Genomic DNA, 27,997 nt, shown 5'->3' on the forward strand with positions numbered 1-27,997 from the left:
AGACCACAATGTGTGAAGAGCAACAGTTAACATAAACTTAAGTTTGCTGTGCCCATGTCGATTGTACGGCGCTCAAGTGAAATACCGTTTGTGGCTTCTCCAATGCTAATCAGACTTTCGAAATGATGCGATTGGTTCTATAGTTGCTCACCTTCATTATATTCTCAAGTATGATCGAGAGAAAGAGGTCTTGCCAAACTGAAATTGGAGGTTGGAATGCCTCAGAAACTGAACGATAACTTCGGTCGCAGGAAGCAGTGTTAATGCTAAAATAACGCATTTCACGTAACAAAGTGACGTGAAGAAACTGGAGGGCAGAGTTGCCAGTTGAGCCGAGAAAGAGTGCGACGTTAAGACTTGTATGCGAATGCAAGTGCCTGACTTGGCTACTATAATGGTTTATTAAGTGCCACCTACTTCACCACGATTTTATCAGGCAGGAGGTTACTTTGTCTTTAAACTTCGAACATGCACTCCGGCATCCATAGCCGGCTTTGTCAAACTCATTATTTTGTTTCTGAATAAAAACAAATTCAAATTGCCTCCATCTAGGCATTTAGTGTGCACCTTCGCGGCGATTCTCACCAAGCCATAATTAAACCAGCTTCCTTTACTTGAAGTGCTGCGCAGTGCTTTCACCGTGAAATATGCGTATCGGCGTGTCGGTTGAAAGTGCAGTGATTCAGGACAAATTTTTTTGTAAGTTTATTTGGAACATAGTTCATCTTTGCTTGGCACTAATATATAAAAATAGTTATGCTGTTGCTGGTAATAGCTGCGTAGGAATGTCTGATAAGGGTCCTCCAGTTTATGTAGGCTTCCCTCCTCAAGTCATCCGTACCTAAGATATATAATCTGAAAAAGATTGAAAACATCAGTTAGCTCATTTTTGGTACAGAAATATTCTGTGCAATTACGGACCTTTTTATCCTTACATAGATCCTGTTACACACCACCACCTGAAGACTTGGTTACCAAAGCTTGCGGCTACAACAGCGGGAACATTCTATTGACTCGTATATTGCATGTTTTGTCTGAACTACCATAGCCTATCTCCAGTATGTGTGCTTTATCTTACGTATGTACGATGTGTGATATTCCGCAAAAGCGGCGTCGACATTGGTGTCTTGACTGGCATGCTTGTATTGCCGAAGTACGCCAACGGGATGTCACGCCATGACCATTAAAAGACGGCACCTCAATGTTAAAGTTGATTGCTCCTGTTTACAAGGGCTGTTTCTGTTATTAAAGACGCACGCAGTTGCGCCAGAAGGGTGAACCATTGAAAGGGCTAGAAAGGTTTCACGCTGCCCTAAACCACCTGAGACAGTGTTGCAACACTTCGCGGGAGTGACGTCAACCCCAATCTACACGCAGCGCAACATGTCGTTTTCTATGTGTTTCGGCCTACGTTCGTGTATTAGCGCTTTTCCCAAAGGAATGTGAAATGTTGGCGTGACACAGGAAGGGAGGCAACTTCTATAGCGCCCCAGAAACACAGTTCTGACATTTTAGGCATCTCTCAACACTGGTGTAATTAGGAGTAGTGCCACCGACGTTGCAGGTGTCGCATCATAATGAAATACCAGATAATACAAAAAAACTTTAGCTTCTTTACTTGAAAAGTTTTGGCTAGTCCGCTCAGGTAATTGTAAGGCACCACCCTTTGTTATTTCACGCAAATGTAAAGCAGGCGAGAGGGTGTCTGCGGTAACGCAAGGCATAACTCTGCCAGCGGAGGTATTCTGTAAAAGAGACATGTCTATTTCGTCTGCTATTGAAGTTCTGATTGGATGGGCTGTGGTCGCTTCAACAGGAGCCAGGCGCCACAGGCAATCAGAACTTCAGCAGCATACGGAATGAACATGTCCACAAGGTGGACACTTACATAATACCTTCGCTGGCTACGCTGCAGAGTCACTATTTCAGAGCGTGTGGGTGCATCCGTTTGGCTTCGTCGTTTTTGCAGGCATATGAACTGCGCGCCTTTCGCGTCTCTGGAATCCGCCTAACTGCACCATAATAATAGGGACAGCACGGCTTCTGCGAAGGTGGTGGGGCGGAGCCAGTAACGATACGAACGCACTTAGAATGACTATGCAATTGCTCATTAGACATGGTATTGTTTGTGGAGAGGCCGGTGGTGCAAAAGCTACAAACGTTTCCAATGTCATCAGAATATATCAGCCACAGTCCAATGCAATTTCTCTAAAAATAAATGCCTGGCATAATGAGTTAATAAGCGTCATATGTGCTGTTCTGGGCTTAAAATTGCATGTTCTATAACCTGCTTTATGTTTGAAAAGTGTAGGCTATGGGGCTTGCAAATTGATTCTTAATTCATTGTAGTGCTTTATTGTTTCTATATTTTTTAGGGGCATCGTTGTTCAAGGTTGCGCAGAACATGGTTACACGAGAGCAAAAGGAGAATTGACACTTTATCCACTGACGTGCGATCACCCTGATACTAGCATGTGTTAAGGGACTCATGATGCGCTTCAAGTGGTTGAATATATCATTGGCCTAATTTCAATGGCATGACTGTGCTTATCAGACGTGATCCCTGTCACTTTCGTAAAGTGAAAAAAATGTGAGGGAAGACCCGACTGCGTCGCACGCGTGTTTTTTTCGGTGCCACCAGAGAGTTTTGTCTTCTGGTTCAGTTCTCTGACGTTGGGATAATTATTTGATTAGCTTCTATTAGAGGCTTGTTTGATGCAACGCTGCAATTGTTGTATAAAGTTTAGCATACCTAATTATGTGAAGAGTGTGATATAAGTATCCGAAATTTTCTGTGACTTAGAGTGGATACAGTAATACTACAAATACAGAAACGCAGATGCCGACATTGCATGTCGGCACCCTTTGTTCCGATTATGGTTCGACGTTGCGTATACCAACGCGTATGCGTCGTGCATAGGAGTGGCCGACAACACAGCGTGTGACCACTGCGGCAATGAAGAATCGATTGAACATACGCGTATTTTGTGCGCAGAGACAATCTCTTAACAACGCGTTCAACCAATTTGACTACCAGCCTCTGGCGGAAGCGAGAATTCTCCACCACAGACTGGACTCACACAAGGCCATGCAGGCGCTTCTGCGCTTCTTGCGAGCAATCGGCCTATCTGAACGACTGTGATTAGAACGCTATTATAGCGTGTGAGGTATATATTTTTTTCTTTTTTTGTGCTTTCTTTTCTTTCTCACACTCTCTCTGTCCTTTTTTCGAACCCCTATTTCTCTACCCCAGTAAACGCTAGCAAACCAGATTCAAACATCTGGTTAACTTCCCTCCCTCCCTCACCATCTCTCTCTCTCTTTCTCACGGAGTCCGGTGGGGGACACAGCAGCCAGTGGCGAACGTTCAAAGACCAGGGGAGTGAAAGCAAAACACATATCACTGTAAAAAATAAAAACGTGACGAAGTTCTGGCAGAACACCCGTTAAGGGAAAAGCTATAATTTCAACAAAACAACCTTTCAAATAAATGTGTTATGTAAGTCATAGTCTCTTTGATATGGCTGTAAGGGGCTAGTTAGGTGCTGCGAGCGCCCCCCCCCCCCCCCCCCCCCGCGTGGCTTTATCTTGACAGGCATCTGGGGCGGCGGCGCAAAAACATTGAATCATGGGGTTTTGCGTGCCAAAACCACGATCTGATTATGAGGCACGCCGTAGTGGAGCACTTCGGAAAAGTTGGACCACCTGGGGTTCTTTAACTTGCACCTAAATCTAAGTACATGGGTGTTTTCGCATTTCGCCCTCATCGAAATGCTGCCGCCGTGGCCGGGACAGGCGGCAGAGTCCCCCCTCCCTGTGTTTTTCGCGGCCATCATAGAGTTGATGCGAGCGCTGGGTACGAAGCTCAATTCGATCGCTGCTGGTGCTACGCTCACTCTCGCGTTTTCACAGCGAGTTTCCGCGGTCATCGATTGAGATGTGTTCATGTTTGCTTGTGTGCACCTGACACCAGGCTTGCTACTTTAGTTGGTGTGCCTATGTTTACTAGGCCGATAAAGCTACTGTATATATTGTATATTGTGTATACAATATATACGTATATTGTATATATTGTATATCTGACGTATAATTTGTTAACACAATCGATGCTTCGCGTTTCGGGCGAAATCGCGACTTTTTAATTAAATTGAAGAGGTGATAAATTACTGTAAACGAAAGTGTATGAAAAAACAACTGGCCGCAGGTGGGGCACGAACCTTCGTATTCGCATTGCGCGTCCGATGCTCTTACCATTTCAGCTACCGCGGCGCCGTTTTCCCATCCACTTTCTGGGGTATTTATGTTTTACCTACGAGAAATAAATCTGCGTGTGTTAGCCAGCGCCACCATTCATGGCCTTGACGGCGGATGTGGAACATTCTATCTACCACAGCCGTCATGTGCACGTGATCTTTTTGGGTGAAGGCAACGGGTTTATTAATAAATCCCCACATGCTACCTCAAAGCATCATTGTTGTCGGATTCGAGACCTCTTTATGTAATGAACGAGAAGAAAGGAAACCGAGTACACGATTTTAATTAGGCATATCATAGGAAGCCAGGAAACAAATACACCAAGGACAGCGAAGGGGACATTACTTGCACTTAATGCTTGAATTAAAGAAGTGATAAGTTACCAAAAATGACATTGGATGAAAAAAAACACAACTGGCTGCAGGTGGGGCATGAACCCAGGTGATCCCATTACGCGTGCGTTGCTCTTAGCAATTCTGGGGTATTTATATTTTAACTACTAAAATTAAACTTTAGTGTGTTAGCCAGCGCCACCAATCACGGCCTTGACGGCGGACGTGGAACATCCTTTCTGCCACATGCCTCACGTGTACGTGATCTTTTTGGTTGAATGCAAGTGGTTAATAAACCCACACACGTTACTTGAAAGTATTGAGGCTCCCGAATTCGAGACCTTGTTATGTAATGAACGAGAAGAAGGGAAACCGAGGGCCTGATTTTGCTTGCCGGGGCTGTGCACAACCTCCGAGATCGGGCCAAGAAGAGGCCACCTTTCTACCAGAAATCTCGCCTTCGTGCATAGCCGTTCAATGCCAGCCTTTCCCGGGAAAGATTACGGTCACATATGCTGCACTTACCGGGAAGCGTGAGAAGCAGTCAGGGACGTTTGAATGTTATCAGGTTCCGTGCACTCTTAAATACGAAGCTTAAGCGTCCTCCAAGCTGTTTAAGCGAGGACTCAATGGATATGACAAAGTCGTCGTTCATTTCCCCTTTTATATATATCTAAATATATATATATATATGTATATATATATATATATATATATATATATAGACAGCTTCTAGAGTCTGCAAAAGACTACGTTTACCTAGGTCAATTACTCACAGGAGTCCCTGATCACGCAACAGAAATTTTCAGACGAATAAAATTGGGTTGGAGTGCATACGGCAAGCATTGCCAAATGCTGACTGGGAGCTTACCACTGTCGCTGAAAAGAAAAGTGTAAAATCATTGCATTTTACCGGTGCTAACGTATGGGCCACAAACTTGGAGGTTAACAAAGAAGCTCGAGAACAAGTTAAGGACCGCACACAGAGCGGCGATCGAACGAAAAATGTTGGGACTAACGTTAAGAGAGAGGAAGAGAACGGTGTGTATCAGAGAGCTAACAGGGATAACCGATATTATGGTTGAGATTAAGCTGAAAAAGTGGAGCTGGGCAGGCCATGTAATGCGTAGGATGGATACCCGTTGGACAATTCGAGTTACAGAATGGATACCAAGAGAAGGGAAGCGCGGTCGAAGACGGCAGAAAACTAGGTGGGGTGATGAAGTTAGGAAATTTGCAGGCGAAAGTTGTAATGAGCTAGCGCATGACAGGGGTAATTGGAGATCACACGGAGAGGCCTTTGTCCTGCAGTGCACATAAATATAAGCTGATGATGAAGATAAAGAATTTTTTACGAACTTTGCTTGATCGTTGTGTTGCGCCTTTTCAAGCAGGTTGGCTTAGGATTCATTTTTGTAAACAATTGCTAGCGCGCTTCTTTTTTATTGTTCTGTGGTGTATTTATATATGTACGCGATAAATATTATTATTATTATGCATCCCGTCGGCCGACGATATTGCCTATCACTATTGAATACTCTAAGTTTGCTACTGATCCCGGTTTCACATTCATTCTATGGTGACATGGATTTTGACTCCACGATTATATCCAAGGATAATACAGTCCTCACAAACAGCATAAAGCTTCCATGCTTGTACGCATACAGCAAAAACAGCAGGAAATGGAAGGCCGAGAAGCGTCTCGTGGCTCGATATGAGTGCGCTGTGGTAAACTGCTGAATCGCAGAACTAACAAATTACCTTTTAATTTGTGAGGACAAACGTCACGAAATATTCAAGGTATGTATGCAGAAAGTATGCCTACTTACAGCTGCATCTTTTCATGCACTGGGTAAATGTTTGGAAGCGGTTGCTGTTTTTCCCACAGCGATTCTTTAGAAATACAAGGCAGGTATTTTTGTTTTCATCGAAGTACCAGTGATTTGCCGAGCCTGCACAAAATGTAGAAACTGGTCGCTGACTGCAGAAGGGTTTTGGTGTCATCATCGCTGCAAATATGTAGAATTACACAGTGAGTAAATGAAGGCAAGATATTGTCACGTTGTAGTGACGCAGATTAACACTGTGGCAAAACTTTGTGTCATAAAATAAACTCTGTATTGGGCGAACCTGTGCCTACAAAAGCAGGTGGTACTCAAAGCGTGGCGCTCACCGCCGATCGCGGCGAGCGCCATCCGCGATCGTCGATATCTGATCAGCGGGTCAAGCCAATACCACCTAAATAGCACAGGCCTACGCACTCCGATCTATGACATCATGTTACCTGGCCCGAAATTTCCATTGCCAAGGCTGGCGTGACGAAAGCGGTGACATCAAAATCACTGTTGCTGACGTGGGAGCATCCTCATTAGATTCTATGGCAGTCGGGCCCGGTAACATGACGTCATGATCGGAGTGCGTAGGCCTTGTGCTATCTAGGTGGTGTTGGTCAAGCGCGACGGCTTTTATACATGAGTCGTCGCAGGGTACAGCGTAATCACTGGAGCCCGCGTGCACATTTTTCGTCGCGCAGACAGTCAGAATACCCAAGGTTCGGTGAGAACGGATAGCGGATAGAACCATCGATAACATTCGCGAAACTTCAGATCCATGCAGGCGCGTGCTGCCCCGAGCGATAACGTTTAATATTTGTTAGCCGGTGTAAAGCGGTCATCGGAGAAAGATAAACAAGTACACGTGTCGATATTTAAACCAGCCGGACGAATAAAAAAAATACTGCGATTGACATCCCCGTTTGGCTTCCCGTGCACTTAAAGAATGGGAGTAAGGGGAGATTGCTGCGCAAAGCCTAAAACATTAAGCAATACATTGTTGCGTTGAATAGCGTGTAAATGAGAAATTGCATAACATCATGTTATGCAATTTCCACAAAATACAGCAAATAATAAGCTTCCGTCTCAAACTTGGAGAATAAGTCTCTCAACCACGGAAACTTCAAGTGAGTGACCTATGTTCAATGAAAAATTCATTCAGTCAATCGTTGAGCTATTCAAATAATCATTTATTGAATGAATCATTTGAAAGTTCATTGTATACAACAAAATAAATATTTACCGAAATATATTTACTGAATATCTACAGGGCTATTTATCGGTGAAATCTTATGTAAGACACGTTAATGCAATTTCCATTGAAGAAATGTGACACACCGTATTACCAATTTCTTTGGTTCTGTGTAGACGACTTCTTCAATTTCCTGTGGCATATATAAGCCAGGTTGATGGGTACAGCTTTATTGAGTAGGGTATTCATATGCGTGCATAAATATTACAAAGCAATGAAACTTTTTAAGCACAGAGAAAATACAAATGGCTGTAAGATTTACAATATAGGTGTACTAGCCGGGATAGAAGTTTTTAACAGTTAGCGTATTGTCAAGCATACAAAAGAAATTACAAAGTGCATATGCATTCGACACTACAAGCCACCCTCGTTGAAGACATTGTAGTGACATGATAGAGATAGCTCAGAAATGACACAGAAATTGGTATCAACGTTAATACTTTAATTGCTCTGCCACTTCATTAAAAACAATTTGTATGAGAATTTATTGTAACACGAAAGTCTGAATTGAAGTTTAATACAGTTCCAAATGTTTTATCTATCCAATTCAAACGACATTTCGCCACATACTTTTCTCGAGTAGGGGGATTAAAGCAGCAGTGTTCTGTGTGCTCTTTATTGCATACTTATAAAGAAAAGGAACCTAATCATTTGTTTTATGTTTTTTAATGTGTTTTATGTTTTCCAGCACTACCTAAAGTACATCAAACTATAGCACATACTAAAACCGCAGTATGATTATTGTGTTTAAAAAAATTCATGAGTCATCACACTTTATGAAAGTGGATGACGAGCAAAGCTCTTTAGCACACAACACAGAGGTGACGCAGAATTTTCTACAAAGGTACGACCATATTAATTGTCCTGATCTGTGGTCATTGTCAACATAGGTACGTACACTGATTCGCGAATCACCTCTGTTATTAAATGTGTCCGTCAAGTTAGACACTGAATGGTCCATACTCCCTTAAGCAATTGCTCATACCCCCGTAAAGGCGGCCTCCCCATTACGGCGACAGAAGAGAAGTGAAATTCTTCGCTGGAATGATTAGCGGAAACGGAGGCAGGCTGTGGGAGAAGACGATGACGACGAAAGCGTGATCAGTGGCACGAGCGTGTTCGCGCGGTTGTGCCGAGAGGCGCCAACGAGCCAGCTGTGGAAGACGAGGATGACGACGAACGTACGAACAGTGGCCCGATCACGTTCGCGCGGTTGTGCCGAGAGGCGCCAACGAGTCTACTGTGGAAGAAGACGACGACGCTCGAGCCATTTCTGATTTTTTCTGCACATAGACAAGACGAGACCCCGGATCTTAGTCATTTACAGATTCGCTGTAAAATGAACGGTAATATCTTATCATTGCTAAACAATTGAGTGTTTGCACAATTAGGAGGAAATATCATGATAATTCTCAACGCGCATTTCCTAATCGTAGCACCAGTGCTATGCTGTGGTCAGTGTAATGAGTGGCAAAGTTTGACGTTGAAAGCTACTTTAAAACTTTAATTAATCCTCAATTCTTCAGCACTTCAACGGATTATGCGAGGTTTGCATAAGGTTTCCTGTGGATCGCGGGGAAGCAATAAAGGCATGATGTTTGTATTTGGTAAATGCTAAAATAATGAAGAGTTATGGCAGATCTGTAGGCGAAGTTCAAAGTGCGTAGGGTAGTTAACGCGCATGTAGTAAATTGTGTATTCAAGCATTCCGGGGCGCTGCAGGCATCTCATACGAATAGCGCTGAACTTATAACGCTTTTTTGGAAAAACTATAAATGTCAGCTAAATCAAATTTATTGAAATAAGGAGTATTTTATGGCAAGTGAGTATTGCCAATATAAACGTGCACGATTCAAGTATACTCTTCGTAAGAAATTTCTTTTACAAAGGCTCGAAACCGTTGTATACGGTCGTTTATTGTTAGGTTTGTACTGTTTTGAAGTGGCTTAAAATTACACCGATTTTACATTTAGTGAGAATTGGGGACGTGATAGGTGTAATGAGTGGCGAAACTTCAGAGTTTATTGCCTAATTGGTAGTATTATAAAGATTTACTGTTCCCATGTCCTCGGCCAACTAAAACATAAGTTTGTTCGTATTTGGTTAAACTAAGTGCCAGAGAGAAACCTAATTGTTAAGTGGAAGCGTAGACCATTAATTGGGTGTGTTATTTCTGACTTTTGCAATAAATTTCTTCAATAAATACGTGAAAGCGTTAGAGGCCGCTTGTGTTATGTTTCCCACCGTTACGTGAAAACTCTTTCTAAAGCCGAGTTCACATTTCTTAGAAATGGAGGGCATGTTAATTGTAATGTGTACCGAAATGTTAACGTTTCTGGTGGCTTTACGTGCTTTGCTAATAACTACATAACTTTCGTTATTGTCCTATTTCCATGTCTTCTACGAGGTTTGCAGTAGCCTACTATAGCTACATTAGCGCTGTCTGTTAACTAAGCGTTGTACATTCTCTACGCTTCGGGAAACTAAGGAGCATGCTTTGGGTATTGAGTAGGCAAACTCCAGAGTGTGTGGGTTAATCAAAGCCTTTGCAATTGCAATAAATTGCGAATATAAGTTCTCCATAGCCCTATACGTAAATACGCTTTAAGAACGCTTCAGAGATTTGTCCGCTGCCCAGGTCAAATTATTAACCTTACCGAGAACAATCTTCCTAAAAACAAGAAGTGTATTGCGAATTAGAATAAGATGCTAATAAATGTTTGTGGTTTTTTACATGCTATGTAAGATGTCTTTACGAAGGGCTCGAAAACCCCTTATGCGGTCATTTACCGCTATATATTTCAGGGACAAACCAAGGTGGAAATTGGCGAAACAGAAGTCTATGAGAAGTTTTATTGTGTGGCGTAACTTTTGCGTGTTCAACTTACTTAGGGACTTTACGAATAGATATTAAACCCTCCTTTTGCATGTTTTCGTGCATTTTAGAAAGTGCGTGTTGTGGCTGTCTGGCCTCGTCGGTGCAATGAACTAGGCAGTTTGTTCATATTTGCTAAAATTGGAATAAGGTTATGGGTGGTGTGCATGTGCAATTCAAAGGGGGGGGGGCAGTTTCAATAAATAACTTTTATTCTCTGGAACATTAGGTTTTCTTGCGTAAATTAAGTGAACATGGGGAGGACATTATGGCGAGTCATTACGTTAAGTTAAACATGCCTGGCTAAGTTATAGCCTTTGTGAAACACTCTTTTCGCATGTACTAGAAAAAACATTGTTCGGGCAAGATTTGAAATGCATGAGTATGTATGCAGGCAGCGATTTTAAGTGTAGTTTATTTGCACGAAACTTATGTCCTTAGTGCAACTGCTCCAAAGCGGTAACTCGCTGAAGCTTGTTACGGGATTCGTAAAGGTAGCACTAGTCGGTGATCTTTCTGTCGTAGTCTCGACATGTCCTGGTCTTTTCACCTGCGTCTGATGGACTGGGAGCGACAAGCGCACCTTACGTCAGTTCACAGTTGTCGGCGTACAAGGCCACTTTCAGCACATGCACTTCTCCGGCCAGTCACTGGTTCTAAAATATTATAGCGAAGCTATTTATGGCTAGGGTACCGCGTGTCTTTCAACTCTAGTATCAACAACTCAGTTCCCAATTTTTATGTAATATCGCCTCATTCTGAGCAAGCCCTTATACGTCTCATCACTTGGTTATGCATTTTCAGTAAATTAGTTATCAGTAGGAACCATTCTAAAGGTCAGTAGACTCTATGGTAGATAATAAAGGTTTCTTCAAGATTTACCGCTGTGCGGCCCACGTCGTTCATGTCTACGTTCCCACGGCCCTTTGTTTGTCGTCGTTCCAAGCTCATGCGTGCCTAGTTTCGTTCCGCTCGCTCTTGTAGGCGGCACCATTGGGCGTTGGCAGCACAAGTTGCCATCCCCCATTTTGGATTTCATTTTTCTCGTCGCACTGGAGGGACCACGTACTGTGCTCACTCCCGAGGAGCAGCGCGCTTGCGAATAGCGACGGCGAGAACAGATGCCAGATTCAATGGGCGGCGACGGGCGATAAACACGGATGAAGATCGTTCCTGAGAGGCCGTGTGTGTGCGCGATTGTGTGTGTGTGCTTTCGTCGCGATGACCGCCGCACCCGCTGAAGTCAATAAGGTGTGTTCGTACTTTTGATCAAATTTGTGTGTCACATCTGCGTCGTGTGCTGAACAGCTTCGCCGGTCATCCACCTTCACAGAGCGGAATGGCTCAAGAATTGTTATAGCTTTATGTTACCGTTTGTTAAAGTATTTGCCTATTGATTACCGCAGATGCAAAGAAGAGAGTAAATACTAGTACGACTAAAGAAGAAAAAAAATGGAGTGACCACGGTACAACGCAGGTGCTTTAGTGCCTTAGGGGACCTAAATTATCATTGAGCCAATAATATAAATAAAATATTGAATTAACGGGCGGATGCTGGAAGTAGAATATAATTTGCACACAAGAACAAAGGAAGCTTGGAAGACAGACGGAAAAGGAGAAGTTCCTGGTGGGCCCGGCAATACTGGTGGCCATCAAAGCCTTTCGCGTGGTAATCTACTATAGAACGATATATACGTTAAATAATGGCCTCACCATCTGAAGGTTGTTCCAAGTAACCTGATATGACTGTCTTAGCGACACGGCGACACCGCCTTGCGACTGACGTGGCCGTGACGCGCTCACATCTACTGGGTTGTGCTGTGTTCGTCGTGTGGTCGCAAAGTTCTAGCGGTTGATATGGTAGCGCACGGAGCGAGAGCGAGCGCAATTGAAATAGGGGCCTTCCATGTCGACGTCTATGGTACTGAGTGTTGCTGTACCGCCTCCTTTTTTTTTGTTACTGCAGTTGCTGAATAAGCAATTTTCAATCTTCAATGCGTTTAGAAACCGCGTAGCATAATGCTTAATATGATGTTTTCAGTGAAACAAACTGATGAAAATATTCAGCTGCTTTTCTGGTTATCAAATGTAATTGCTACAAACATTGCGAGCGAAGTTCTACATAAAGCTTCCACCTACTAGGACATACCAAGTTTAAGACCGGGATACTGCGGGAATGGTAAGAATGAATGGTAAGAATGGTAATCGGGTTAGAATGTGTTGTACAAAGCTTACTCCATCGGACTGCATGCGCCAGCATTTTTCTGCATGCGTTCCTGATAATTTTATTCCGAATCAGCTAACATTGATACGAGATTCATTGCAATGCGACTCGCATTTATAGAAGCTTAACGCACTCTTCTCTATGTTGTTACGTCCTTCACATGAACTTGAACGACCACCTAAAATGTGCGACTGAATATGTGCCCGAAAAGGCAACCTATGAATCGACTACATGGACCATTGGGTATGTGCAACTAGGCCTGTAGCACTGGGTACGTGCAAGATTTGACAACTTGGATGGATGGATGAGAAACTTTATTAGGGTCGGTAAGCGTGGCCATAAATGCGATTTCGGGCTTGTGAGGCTCGCTTGAAGCAATGGCTCGGAGAGATCGATCGATGCCGATTGAACTAGCTTCTGCTGTCTGTCTCTGTATGTATGTATTGTCACGTAGTTGTGACAGTAAAGAAAACAGTCGTAAAACTGTATGACGAAACTGGTTGTTTATTGGGCGAACCTGTGCCCACAAAAGCAAGCTACACTCGAAGCACAACGATAGCGGCGAACACAGTCGGCGATCGTCGAAAATCTGATCAGCGGCGAAGCCCGTCGGCTTTTATACCTGAGTCATCGAAGGTTCCAGAATAATCCCTGATGCCCGCGTGTCTTCCAGAAAGTTCTAGACAATTCGCTTCGGTCATACAATCAGATAACATAAGCGTCGGTGAAAACAGGCAACGGAAAGAAGCATCGATAACGTTCTAGAAACTTCCGATACAGGCGCGTCCTGCGCCGAGCGATAACGTTTAACATTTGTTAGCCGGTGGAAAGCGGCCTCCGGTGAAAGATAAACATGTATACCTCTCAATACCCTCCCCTTAAAAAGCATCGTCCCGATGCTACAGACAAATGTGAAAGCGAAAAGAAAACCACGGGTAATAAAGGAAAAAAATAAAGTAACAAAGTACCTAAGTTTGTCAGCGGGCGTAGAAAGGTTTAAGACGCACCACATGGATGACTTCAGGCCGTGCCCGGCGCCGCTGTGATTGCGAAATGCCGTCTGGCACGACCTCATAGTCCAGTGCGCCAATACGTCGGATTATCTTATATGGTCCGAAATAGCGACGCAACAGTTTCTGGCTAAGTCCTCGTCGGCGTATCGGAGTCCAGACCCAAACACGGTCGCCAGGCTGGTACTCGACGTAGCGTCGTCGTAGATTGTAGTGGCGGCTGTCGGTCCTCTGCTGGTTCTTGATGCGCAGGCGGGCGAGCTGTCGACCTTCCTCGGCACGCTGCAAATAAGTGGCAACGTCGAGATTTTCTTCGTCAGCGACGTCTGGTAGCATGGCGTCAAGCGTCGTTGCCGGGTTCGTTCCGTAGACCAGGTTGAACGGCGCCATGTGCGTCGTTTCTTGCACGGCCGTGTTGTATGCGAAGGTCACGTACGGAAGGATGGCATCCCACGTCTTGTGTTCGACGTCGAGGTACATTGCCAGCATGTCGGCGATGGTCTTATTTAGGCGCTCGGTGAGGCCATTAGTCTGCGGGTGGCAGGCGGTGGTGCGGCGATGGCTTGTCTGGCTGTACCTTAGGATGGCTTGAGTTAGCTCTGCCGTAAAGGCCGTGCCTCTGTCGGTGATGAGGACTTCTGGGGCACCGTGACGCAAGAGGATGTTCTCAACGAAGAATCGGGCTACCTCGGCGGCACTGCCTTTGGGCAAGGCTTTTGTTTCGGCGTAGCGGGTGAGGTAGTCCGTAGCGACGACGATCCATTTATTCCCGGACGTCGACGTCGGAAAAGGCCCAAGTAAGTCCATCCCGATCTGCTGGAACGGTCGGCGAGGTGGATCTATTGGCTGTAGAAGTCTGGCTGGCCTTGTCGGCGGTGTTTTTCGTCGCTGACAGTTTCGGCATGTCCTTACGTAATGGGCGACGTCGGCAGAGAGGCGAGGCCAGTAGTATTTTTCTTGTATCCTCATGAGAGTGCGTGAAAAACCGAGATGTCCAGCCGTTGGGTCGTCATGGAGAGCTTGCAGAACCTCTGGACGCAATGCTGAGGGTACCACGAGGAGGTAGTTGGCTCGGAGAGGCGAGAAGTTCTTCTTTAGGAGAATGTCGTTTTGCAAGAAAAACGACGCCAATCCTCGCCTGAACACCTTCGGCACAATGACGGTCTTGCCTTCCAGGTAGTCTACAAGGCTCCTTAGTTCCGGGTCGGCTCGTTGTTGTTCGGCGAATTCGTCGGCACTGATGGGTCCCAAGAAAGTGTCGTCATCCTGGTCGTCTTGTGGCGGCGGTTCGACGGGGGCGCGAGACAAACAATCGGCGTCAGAGTGCTTTCGCCCGGACTTGTAAACGACGGTGATGTCGAATGCTTGAAGTCTCAGGCTCCAGCGTGCGAGGCGACCTGAAGGATCCTTCAAGTTAGCTAGCCAACACAAGGCGTGGTGGTCGCTCACAACTTTAAAGGGCCTGCCATAGAGGTAGGGGCGAAACTTTGATGTAGCCCAGATGATGGCGAGGCACTCCTTTTCTGTTGTGGAATAATTTGCTTCCGCCTTCGATAGCGACCGGCTAGCGTAACTTACAACCCTTTCTAGTCCGTCAGTCCTCTGCACAAGCACGGCGCCGAGTCCTACGCTGCTTGCGTCGGTGTGGACTTCGGTATCGGCGTTTTCGTCGAAATGCGCAAGTATTGGCGGCGATTGCAGGCGTCGCTTCAGTTCTTCGAATGCTTCGACTTGCGGCGTGGTTGAGGCGATGCCGGAACTTCTGGCACTTCCAGTGACCGCTGAATCGCTTCTTTAACTATGTCAGCGATCGAAGTCACCTTGAAAATAATTTCTGCAGCTCTTCCCGTACAACCGCTTTGTTAGTCTCGCGCGGGTCGTCGGCGCCTAGCGCTTGCGCTTCGGCGTAGTTTGTCAGTGCACGGCGGTTGTATTGCCTGGCTCGCATTTCAAGCGTCTTCTCGATCGTTGTGGCCTCTGAAACAAATTCTGCCACAGTCTTGGGCGGGTTGCGCATCAATCCAGTGAATAGATGCTCTTTGACGCCCCGCATCAAGAACCGAACTTTCTTTTCCTCAGACATAGCGGGGTCGACGTGGCGGAAGAGGCGAGTCATCTCCTCCGTGAAGATCGCGATGTTCTCGTTCGGCAATTGCACTCTGGTTTCTAATAAAATTTCGGCCCTTTCCTTTCGCACGACATTCGTGAAGGTCCTCACGAAGTTCTCACGAAATAGGTCCCACGTCACCAGGGTGGTCTCTCAGTTCTCAAACCAGGTCCGAGCAGCGTCATCCAATGAAAAATAAACATGGCGCAGCTTGTCGTCGTCGCTCCATTTGTTGAATGTCGCGGTCCTCTCATATGTCTCCAGCCAGGTTTCAGGGTCTTCAGCCGATGATCCACGAAAGCTCGGTGGCTCCCGAGGTTGTTGCAGCAGGATGGGGGACGCTGGTGCTGCCATTCTGGTCGTTGACTTGGCCTTGATTGCAGTGGTCTTTTCGGGAAGAAGTCCGTACTCCGGCAGAAGTCCTTGCTGCCTACGGATAGAGATTGGTCTCGTCCTCCGGTTTCGGGCTTGGGTCGCGGCTGTGCGGGGGCGTTCGGTGCATGAACGAACTAGCACCTCCACCAGATGTCACGTAGTTGTGACAGTAAAGAAAACAGTCGTAAAACTGTATGACGAAACTGGTTGTTTATTGGGCGAACCTGTGCCCACAAAAGCAAGCTACACTCGAAGCACAACGATAGCGGCGAACACAGTCGGCGATCGTCGAAAATCTAATCAGCGGCGAAGCGCGTCGGCTTTTATACCTGAGTCATCGAAGGTTCCAGATTAATCCCTGATGCCCGCGTGTCTTCCAGAAAGTTCTAGACAATTCGCGTCGGTCATACAATCAGATAACATAAGCGTCGGTGAAAACAGGCAACGGAAAGAAGCACCGATAACGTTCTAGAAACTTCCGATACAGGCGCGTCCTGCGCCGAGCGATAACGTTTAACATTTGTTAGCCGGTGGAAAGCGGCCTCCGGTGAAAGATAAACATGTATACGTGTCAGTATGTATGTATGTATGTATGTATGTATGTATGTATGTATGTATGTATGTATGTATGTATGTATGTATGTATGTATGTATGTATGTGTGTGTGTATGTATGTATGCGCGTGCGTGTGTGTGTGTGTGCACCGCACACAGGCCTTAGACTGTCCGCGCGAACAAGGACAGTGCACAGAAAAATCGCGTTGGACTCCGTCATCACAGCGATGCTGCGGCAAATAATGGACGCCCTGCAGCTGCTACTGTCTGGTTTAAATACGCCAGTGGCGCTAACAGCTGCAAAAATTATGCAAGCTATAGACAAGCTTGTGGCTACACTGCAGTAACCTCTATCTCTGCCCGCGAAGATGACTGTGCTGTTCTGTGAAGTGTGCACGTACGCGATGCACACAAACAGTATGCTGTGCAGCCCTCATCATCGTCTTCACAGTACCACCACCTCCTTCCTCTTCACATTCTGTCCCTGTTATTCCCCCAAACCCATTTCCCAGCGTGGAGTAGCAGGCTAGAGGCCCTTTACTGAGGACAACCTCTCCACCTTTCTGCCATTAAAAAGTATATATCTCTCTCTCTCTTTATTAGGGTCCTTCAGGGCGCGCCCTAGCGCGCAGCGGGCTGCTCCCACGTCGAGGCAGAGAGGCCAAGCCTCTCCGCCGCGTCGCGGGCCTATTTGACAGCCCATAACTGTTCTTCGAGGTTGGGGCTGCGTAGAACGGCATCCCAGCGTGAAGAAGTGTTGCTCTCATCGCCGGGTAACGCACGACACCACCAGAGCATGTGATCTGAGTTCGATAAGTCATGGCATAGTGCGCATGCATTTGTCGTCTGAATTTGGGGGTAAATCTTGTGAAGAAGTCGGGGGTTTGGGTATTCCCCCTTCTGTAGAAGCCTTAGTGTTAAAGCCTGAGGTCTATTGTGTTTACAGTGTGGGAGGGGGTAGATCCTCAGAGCCAAGTAAAAGTGCTTAGTAAGTTCGTTGTATGAGGAAGGAGAGGCCCGATTTTCTCTACCACCAACGTCACTCTGCCCGATAGCTGCGCGGGTGATGATTCATTCCGCAGCATTATGTGCCGACTCATTGAGGTTGGGTGGGGCACCCTCGATCTGACATGAACCACTGGATATTTGCAAGTGACCATGTGCTCCTCGGCATCTACCCGAATAGAGAACTTGGGCCATTGAGATGAGCAACCGGGCCTTCGACGCTATGCGTGTGAACATACTTAGTTCATCCTCCACATGGGTGTGTGCAAATGGGTAGGGGCCCGAATAACCAAGCCGGCTAAGACGCAAGAAGTGAAGTCGGCATCGGATAATTGAAAAAAAGTAGTCAAAAGAGAATGAAAAAGTTGGCAGCAAGAGCAGCCGAGGTTGAAAAAATACAGTGAAAAGAATGTGACGAAAGCATGCATTTAGAGAGGAACCTTGAGCTACAAAGAAGTGGCGAAAATGCAAGTAACGGGAAATTTAAGAAGTCGTCTACGCAGAAGCGAAGAACTTGGCAATAAGGTGGGTCACGGCATTGCTTAGTTTCAAATGGCATTAACGTGGACATTCGTCAAGAGATGGCTTTCCGTCTTAATTATTAAATGAAGGCACTATGCATTCTCTTTGTAGAAATAATTTCTTAAAGGCAAGCGATTACGAATTAGGTCACGTGTCTAATGTGTTCGCAATGACAAACATTCCCTTGCATTCCTTTCGCTACAGTTGTACTCACGTAGGCACACTGACTGGCACTTCATTTCTGACAAGAAAAAGTTGTGTTGTTTGGAGCAAGCCGTATAGCTGAACTTCTTGCACTTTTGGCTGGACCGCTCAAAATACCAGGCATGAGATACGTGTGAGCACATTCCAGGGGCCGGTTGTTCCAGACATATATGTTCCGCACGTCCAGTGGGAGCTGGAAAACGTTGCAAGCTACATTAGTACTCTGCACACTCGTTTGCTGCAATTATAAAAGCGAAAATCAATAAATTGTACATAGCGTACTTCTAAAATAGACAGTTCTTGCAACACATTTATTTTCAACCTAGAGAGAATGACTTTACGTTCACCGCCAATTCTAGTCGTTTATTTCTTCATTCACACTTGAATCCACAATGCCTGGTCAACAGCGCCCCTATAAAGTGGTCTACGCACTGTACTTGCGATAGTTGGTGTGACTTGGGAATGAATAAATAAAAAAAAATTGGTTTACGGTCTCAAAGCATTGCCTAGGCTCTTATTGTTGCCCTAAAAGGCATGTCTTGAATATGCTTAACTGTAGGGCTTCTTTACTTCACATGAATAAAAAAAGAGCTCAATACGCCCTTTCGTTTGGTTTTTCATAGAATTAATCAATTCATACTGCTCACGCCTGACACACATTTGATAATGCCCACCGTCGTGCTGTAAAAAGGTAGAAAGAAATGCTTTTGAGGTGAGCAACATTCATGTAACAAAATGATTGTCGAGTAACAAGTACAAAACGGCAAGTTTTACCATGAATATGCCAGAAAAAACGTGCGTATACATGTTGACAAACAACAAGCACTCAAAAGGAATGATGATTATCTGCGTTCTATGCACTGGTAGTTTTGCCGACAATTTGGAGAGTGTAAGCGATAGCTTTGTGCAAGCACCTAGTATTCAAATCAGAGAAAAGTACTATGTGGTGGGACCGGACACGCATCAACGAAGAAAAATGTGGAATCACAGCTATGAACAACAGCGATAGCCGAGTATAGCCTAACGTTTCAGGCAGCTCGCTAACTATTTTGCTCGCTTTAGGTACCAATGTAAGTCAGGAAAATGTCACGTTTGTCGTCCAGCTCACCACGCCTCTTTGCAAAGGTGCACTTCCGGCATGGTTAAATCAGTAGGCACGGTCACATTTGTTTAAACCACGAAAACTTCCAACATCATAAGGCTGGAGTCTGTGCGGGTGACTATAGAGAAAAGGTCTGGTAGAAGTCGACCCAAGGGTGCTTTGAGGTTCAGTATAAAACTCCATTTGCTTGCCATTCTAATTCTATACTGCGCCAAGGTGTAATTTTGCAGAAACAATAGAAATCTTCTACGGCGCTTTGTCATTAAATCATTGGGCCCTATCCCAATCTATGCTCTCGTAGGCAACTGACCTGGAAAATATAACATGAGTCACAATGGGCATATCATGGCTGCATTGCTTCTTCCTTCCCCTGTGCACTTCTATTGAAGAAAATGTACCTGCACATTTTTAAGGGAGCGCCCTTTAATAAAAAGTAATAAGCCTTCTCATATTTTCGTTGTATAAATGTTTGATACGTTGAACTTTTTATTAGCGTATTTTGTTCATTCAATGCAAAGGAAATAAACACGCTGTTGTACATTTAGATCCAGTAACACTACTTAATGCATAACTGGAACCAATTTTATTTCTGATGGTATCTCACTTGTGTATGAAAACCTTACGCTATCAGCAGCCGGACCAGGTGATATTCACTCGAAAGCGTTATAAGCGCCTGAATCATAGCTCATTCTCTTTTTTATTTCCCTTTTCGCAGTCGCGTCCTTCACATTCCATACTAGACGACTAGAAAATGTGAACGGCTGTTCTCGTGTTCAAATCTGGTAATAAGAATGGGCCACTCAACTACCAACATTCCTCCTTAACCATTGTGCCTTGCAAGATCACGGAACATGTCATTTACTCTCATGTATAGGAATAGGCTGCATTCTAACGATGTCTTTCATTCCGGCATGCATTGGTTTTTACTCTTCTTCACGCAGTACCTTCACGCTAATCTCGCCATGACCGCTCAGACAGAGCCATTTTTCTTGATTTTGTCACGGCTTTTGATAAAATGGTGCTCCAAAGCCTAATGTTAAAATTATCCTTATCTTACTTACACCCTAACGCACCCGCTTGGGTCAAACGATTTCTCGACTAATCGTTGCCAGTCAGTGTTTATACTTTAGTATTTGGCTACACCACTTTTAGTATTACCTGGTGTACCTCAAGTTCAGTCCTCGTCACCGTGCTATTCCTAGTATATAATAATGACGTGAGCTTTAATTTGCCTTCTAAAATTCGCATGTTTGCTAACAACTGCGTTGTTTAAAAGACCAACACAAATTCGACAGACATAAAATCCTTTAGTTAAGTCATTGATCGTATCCAGAAATGGTGCCGCGACATGGTATTGACCGTGAACCCTACTAAATGCAAAGCTATGTACTGCAGTTTTCGCCGCAGCCCATTCTGATTCCCGTACAACGTTGCTAACACACAACTTGAATGCCATTTACTTACACATACCTTGGTATTAGGGTATTTATTAGTCAGCCACGCATCGCAATTGGGGCTAACGTCATCACAGCAACTAAAGCACCGTTGATTTTCTTTAGACGCCTTCTACGCCACGCACAGCAATATGTAAGGCTTCTTCCTCTTAAACCATTATTCCGGTCAAGACTAGAGTATGTGTCCCCCTTATAAGATTTACCAGAAGTTAGTCTCACTATCGATCATAAATCACTAGAAAAGCACGCCGCCAGGTTCAATAACTTTTCATATTCCTATAACAACAGTGATCATGCATTAACACCATCATCAGCATCATCAACATCAGTCCACTGCAAGACGAAGGCGTCTCCCTGCGATCTCCAATTAGCCCTGTCTTGAGCTAGCTGATGCCAACTTGCGCCTGGAAATTTCCTAACTTCATCACCCCACCTAGTTTTCTGCCGCCCTCGACTGCGCTTCCCTTCTCATGGTATCCATTCTGTAACTGTAACCGTCGATCGGTTATCCATCCCACCCATTACATGGCCTGCCCAGCTTCATTTTTCCTCTTAATGTCAACTAGAATATCGGTTATCCCTGCTTGCTCTCCAAGCCACTCCGTTATCTTCCTCTCTCTTAACGTTAGCCCTAACATTTTTCGTTCCATCGCTCTTTATGCGGTCCTTAACTTGTTCTCGAGCTTCTTTGTTAACCACCAAGTTTCTGCCCCATATGTTAGCACCGGTAGAATGCAATGATTGTACACTTTTCTTTTCAACGACAGTGGTAAGCTCCCATTCAGGATTTGGCAATGCCGGCCGTATGCACTCCAACCCATTTTCATTCTTCTGCAAATTTTCTTCTCATGATCAGGGTCCCCTGTCACTAATTGATCTAGATAAACGTACTCCTTTACAGACTCTAGAGGCTGACAGGCAATCCTCAATTATTGTTGCCTTGCCAGGCTGTTGAACGTTATCTTTGCTCTCTGCATATTAATCTTAAACCCTACTCTTACACTTTCTCGCTTGAGGTCCTCACTTATTTGTTGTAATTCGTCCCTATTGTTGCTGAATTGGACAATGTCATATGGAAACCGAAGGTTGTTCAGATATTCGCGTTTGATCCTCACTCCCAAGCCTTCCCAGTCTAAGAGCTTGAATACTTCTTCTAAGCATGCATTCGAGATATTGTGTCTCCTGGCCTGGCCCCTTTCTTGATAGGTAACTTTTCCTTTTCTTGTGGAGAACCACGGTAGTTGTGGAATGCTTGTGGATATTTGCCAAGATATTCACGTATGTCTCCTGTACTCCTTGATTACGCAATTCTTCTATGACTGCTGGTATCTCTACTGAATCAAATGTATTTTCATAATCTATGAAAGCCATATAGAGAGGTTTATTGTATTATGCAGATTTGCCGATTACCTGATTGATGACATGAATATGATCCATCATAGAATATGCCTTCCTGAAGCCAGCCTGTTCTCTTCGTTGACAGAAGTCAAGTATTGGCCTTGTTATATTGGAAATTATCTTGGTGAATATTTTATACAATACGGAAAGCAAGCTAATGGGTCAATAATTATTCAATTGTTTACGTTTCCCTTCTTATGGATTATTATAATGTTGGCGTTCTTCCAGCTCTCTGGTACACTTGAAGCTATGAGGCATAGTGCCTAAAGGGCCGCAAGCTTTTCAAACATGATATCTCCTCCATCTTTGATGAAATCGACTGTTAATCCAACTTCTCTAGCAGCTTTTCTCCTAGTCATGTCTTACAAGGCCTTTATAACTTCATCGCTAGTTATAGAACGACCCTCTATATCCTGTTCATCACTACTTAGAAGGAATGTAGCTTGGCTGCTCTGGACACTGTACAGGTCAGTATAGAATTCTTGCGCTGCTTTTAATATGTCATCGAAATTACTGATGATATTACCCTGCTTATCTTTCAATGCATACATCTTGCCTTGTCCTATGCTACATTTTCGTCTCACTGATTTCATGCTGCGTCCATAATTTACTGCTTCCTCAATATTTCCGCCTTACAAGTTTGAATATCCCGTAAAAGCTTTCTTTTTTTGGTCAGTTTTAACAGTTCATCGAATTCTATCTGATCTCTCGAGTGATCGCTCGATAACGACAGTGTTTGAGCCTTAAAAGCAGAATGCTATTTATCTGCTCAGTTGTTTCGGCGCCGTGTTGCCAGCTTTTGCTTTTTCGTAATTTATATAAATGTAGACCTCATCGCAAGCCTTTGACAACGCCTGCCGTTTACATATGTCATCGCACAGGCCATGCACTTTCAGTTGTTTGTCCACGTGCCCGAACAGCTTCTTTTCTTCACAGAACAACCAAAAAAAATCGAATGGCCTTTTTGAAATTATTGTTCGTATCTCCTGCCCTGGAACCTTTTGAGTAAATATAAGGAATCATGTGTCACGTCAAAAATGTGACGATTTTTTAGAGCACAGCAGTTAGGCGGTCGTTGCAGCGGCGAGCGTCGGGTATAGCGAAAAGGAGAAGGAGAAAAGCGGAGGAGAAGAGTATGGCGAAAGCGTGAGAAGAAAAGCGTAATGCCGCGCACGACGGGCTTTGTGGCGACGATGGTTACGAAATGGCGCCAGAGTAGCACCCGTCGCCTGGAAACAAAGCGATGCGTGAGCGGAGGTTTGTCTGCGGCAGCTGCTGTGAATCGCGCCCACGCGTCTGCCACGTGCTGCCTCTCGCGATCTCTCGATCAGCTCGGCATTCGCGTCACACTTCGCTCCATTTGCACCGCGCCGCAAGAGATAGATTGTCCGCGCCAGCCCATATATCCCGAAATGGAAACACGTGTACAGCTGCGCTCAAATTTCGCGTTAGGGAGTATCGCAATCGCCAGTGCATTTCTTCACATATATCTGTAAGCCACCCTTTATGCATTACCCTGTTAGTTGCCTCAGTAACGGTTTCCTTAATACAGGAAACAAAGCAAGAATTGGCAAAAAGTTTCTGCAAAGTAAGGCGATCTTCTACCATGATTCGAAGGAAGGTCGAAAAATGGCGAGGAAGTCTCAGCAAGATTAAGCATTCATTACACCACATACTCACGTTGGCATAATTGCTGGCACTTGCCAATTGTGGCGAAGCGGTTGCGGCCAGAGCCACATGAACCTGTGGTGAGCATTTTGCAGGATTTTATCTGAAGGTCGTAATACCAGAGTGCACCTGGTAGGCTACAGTCGTTCCCTTGATATGGCGACATATGGCATACCAGTGGCACTGTAGCGTTCTTTACTTGGGGCTTTCTGAAAACAGCTGAAAGTTGAGGAAAATTAAATGGAGCCACGATGACCTGATCAATAAACGTAATAACTAGGGTAATATTTTATAGGGATAAGCTACTAGTTCAGAGTTAAAAGTATACTCAATATGAAACTTTTTGTGATGTTGGAACCTGTCATCAGAAATGTAAATATTTGGTACAACATTCTCAATTAGTTCGCTTGACAAAGTCAATATAATTAATTTATTTTACAACCGCTGCAATTCCACGATCTTGATTAGCTTCGTCATAAAATATACACTCCAAAGAATGTCGAATAAGCAACCCCCCTAAACTGCACAGTGGCTCACGAGAAACGCTGCAATGGAGGACAGTGGCATAATGTTGACCAGATGTGGTTCTCTAGTGTACACCCAAGACATGGCATCTCACGTTATCCTACGTCAGAGACAACCGGCACCAACTATTTTCAGTCAGAAACGAACCAGCTAGTAGCCGCGTTTACATGAATGCGACAGTAGCGCATCACATTTCCAAGCGCATTTGGGAAAGGCGATGCGATGCCGTTTACACGTAGCACATTAACCCTCCTGTATACTTAGCGTCACATGCGTGAGTCCACTCCACCCCGTAAATCTAACATCACCTCGCGCATTAATGCGATGCAGCGCCTTCCTAGCGCATTAACACTGTTTACATGAATGCGATGCGCTACTGTCACATTCATGTACACACGGCAAGTGTCAGAAAAGTTTAGTAATGTGACTGCGAAACCATACACTACACAAATCGGCCGACGAAAAGTTAAGTGAAACGTGGCGGGGTGTTGTGTGTGTGCTTGTATAGCAACCTCGACAAAAACAGAAAAAAATTATGCGCTGGGTGTTTAAGGGACCTAATGTGCGGAGACAGTGTGAAAATGTGAGACAAAAATTGGACGCTTAAGCTTCGCCTTTAAGAGTGGAACGCGATAGCGTTATCGTGCCCCGTTCGCATCGCATTTTTCTTTCAGTGGGCTTCACTGCAGCACAGAACGTGGGAAAGCCACCATAGAAAGACCAAGCTTTCAATGATCACCTTAAAGCCGGCTTCACTTTTAAACAGAAATGCATTGCTGGGAAGACGTTTTTCCAGGGGCAATAAAGTCGTCTTATATTAGAATGTGAAGGGCCCACCACCTTTTTTTATTATTTCATTAATTGTTCGCTATTGCCCCGACGCGTGCGCGTGTCCAAAACGCATTAGGCAGGCGAAGTCCCTATTTGACCTGCCGAGGATGCGAGCGTGATCTGGATAACGTTTTCGCAAGTAAAATACCCGACCGCGCCGCTTTCGTATGGTAGAAATGCTGGAAAAGGGGTTTGTGTTTGAGTTTCCTCGTAACAGAATTATCTTTTCTCGTACATTCAAATTACAATCCGACGGCACCATGTCTGTAGGTTGTGGTTAAGTCGTACTTTACCATTTTTCCTACGGATTTCAGTGTGAGAAATTCAATTTTCGTTCACCAAAACTTTGCACCACGTGGAGGGCCTGCGCGGTCGGGGTCGTTCGGGATGATTTTTTTCTTCGCTAACACCTTGACTACGCGGAGGGCCTGCGGATCGGGGTGGTTGGGGATAATTTTCTCCGCCATGGACGCCGACATCCAAGCCGGCACCGGATATTCTGCGACACGGGGCCCTTAACCCTATGGCGTTAGAAGGTCGCCGCGCTGAGATAAACTTCAAGGGAATAATAAATTAGTCTTCGTGCGCCGCTACCTGAGCGGGAAATCTTGAAACGGAGATTTCTTTCCATAATTAGGTGGTTTCATAAAGCTCAGACACCGTCCCACTGTGGTCAGCCTAGCAGTGTCATTATTGTCGTCTTTTACACAACGTCACTCGATTCCAGTTATAATGCCAACTCGGGACTTGTTTACTGCGGAATGATGCAAACAGTATTACGAAGACCGGACATGTGCGATCAAAATAATACTGCTGAACTTGCACTATATTTCAAAGTTGACAAAATTATAGAGGGTGCTGGTTCAGCTTTTATTATTTAACCTATTGCAAATTGGGTTCAATATCACGTTTTTACTCATCACTCTTAAAATTTACATTGAATTGTTTTGTCTGTACTCATCATGTCACGGTGCACCGTTTTTTAGAGGAATTGGTGGGGTTGCTCTACGTAATTGAGCTGTGTTGGTCTTTATATTTTAAGCAGAGAATTGTCATGCAGAACTAAGTAATTGTATATATATATATATATATATATATATATATATATCGGGTTCTTTGATAATGATTTCCAGAAGCATGCGTTTATTAATATGCTACATTTATTTCCTAAATGTAAATGTAGGCACGTCTTTTTAATGGTGAAAAGTTGGCGGCAGCAAAAGCGTGTGATTGCTAACAATGCAGACAAATTTTTATTTGGCTATACCAGCGCACATGCAACTCTATTTTCTCATTCTCAGGAAAGTGTGGTGTTGCCCCGTCTATATTCTGCTCTCCGTAATAAAAAAAAAAACAATGAACCACTTTTACAATTGGCGCACTGTCGCTTCTCCCCTTCTTTATGTCCCTCTATTCGGTTCCTCTACGAAGATGACCAAATAAATTCGTGCGAGTTCCACCCAACATCTGCAAATCCCCAAAGTCGTTTTTCTTGTTTCCTACACTAGAACTGCTTGTAAAAACAGCTCCACGCCAAACGTTATACGTATTAAGCACAGTAAGGTGCCAGGTGGTCTGCTAATAGCGAAAACTCTTACTCTAAACACATTCGGGGATTTCTAAACTGAGGCACGACAATGAAAAACAATATTTGCAAGCGAATTCAGCTTTGCAATGTTCATTTCGGTTCCTACCTATGGAATGTGATATGGTGAACATAGCTGGCAATGAACACGAATTAAAATGCACCAACAATTTTGAAACGTATTCTGAAACATCCTGCATACCATACTGGCTCATTAAATATCATTTTGAATGAAACCCAACTTTCACGTCCGTTTACACAAGCGAAAAAGTAATATTTACTTGATCGATGTTTTGCGCCTTAGCAACAAGCTGAGTTATACACGAGGACGTGAGAGAAGGCCAATATACATGGAAGGAAATTCGAAAAGCTTTGTGCGCACGAAATGTCGATGGACATTCTCGGTCAACTGCCTGACAATACGCTCCGGGGAAGATGTTTGACGTTAAAATAAACAATGCTGAATAAATTACGAACGAAGACATTTGAAGCTTTATGTAGAAGTAGCAACATTTCGCGCGGAAACAAACAGATAAACTAGGACAACATATAACTAACCTTGTGCAAACATCAATCGGAAGAAAAGCAGTAAGCTGGTTAGCAATTTCATACCCGTGCAGCGTTTAAGAGAAAGCTCCACCGTGCAGTCGCTTGGGCACGGGTACACGACTACATATAGCTTTTCATGCACAATAGCTCTTTCAAATATCCACCTCGTAGCGTTCTTGACATGTGCTATAAGGTGCTATGCGATGTTGTTATGCGTATATAGCGGCAAGTGCGACTTGTGGTATTGTTATAATTTCACAGATTTCTGGGACGAGCGGCTCTTTGGCGTTCAAGCAGGCTAAGCTGTAGATTGTAGTGCCTTGTGTCACCTATGAGATA

The 27,997-nt window shown here is 44.6% G+C and overlaps 1 protein-coding gene across 3 annotated transcripts; it reads right to left on the bottom strand.

Annotated features, from left to right (window-relative positions):
• Positions 1 to 688: 688 nt before the first annotated feature.
• LOC119458798 (papilin-like) lies at positions 689 to 27,811 on the bottom strand. 3 transcript variants are annotated; one of them, XR_007467773.1, is made up of 5 exons: positions 27,722 to 27,811; positions 24,181 to 24,387; positions 18,557 to 18,739; positions 6,416 to 6,595; positions 689 to 855 (listed from the first exon to the last, which is right to left on the bottom strand). XR_007467773.1 is itself a non-coding variant. In XM_049670535.1 (5 exons), the coding sequence occupies exons 1-5, from the start codon at positions 27,717 to 27,719 to the stop codon at positions 842 to 844; spliced, it is 579 nt and encodes a 192-aa protein (XP_049526492.1). In that variant the 5' UTR covers positions 27,720 to 27,795; the 3' UTR covers positions 689 to 841. The 3 variants fall into 3 exon arrangements, 2 of the variants coding, with proteins under 2 accessions (XP_049526492.1, XP_049526491.1); XM_049670535.1 differs by having other exon boundaries at positions 6,416 to 6,538; positions 27,668 to 27,795; XM_049670534.1 differs by having other exon boundaries at positions 27,668 to 27,795.
• Between the last annotated feature and the right edge of the window lie 186 nt (positions 27,812 to 27,997).

This window comes from Dermacentor silvarum, chromosome 7 (assembly GCF_013339745.2).
Source record: "Dermacentor silvarum isolate Dsil-2018 chromosome 7, BIME_Dsil_1.4, whole genome shotgun sequence".
NCBI classification, from domain to species: Eukaryota; Metazoa; Arthropoda; class Arachnida; order Ixodida; family Ixodidae; genus Dermacentor; species Dermacentor silvarum.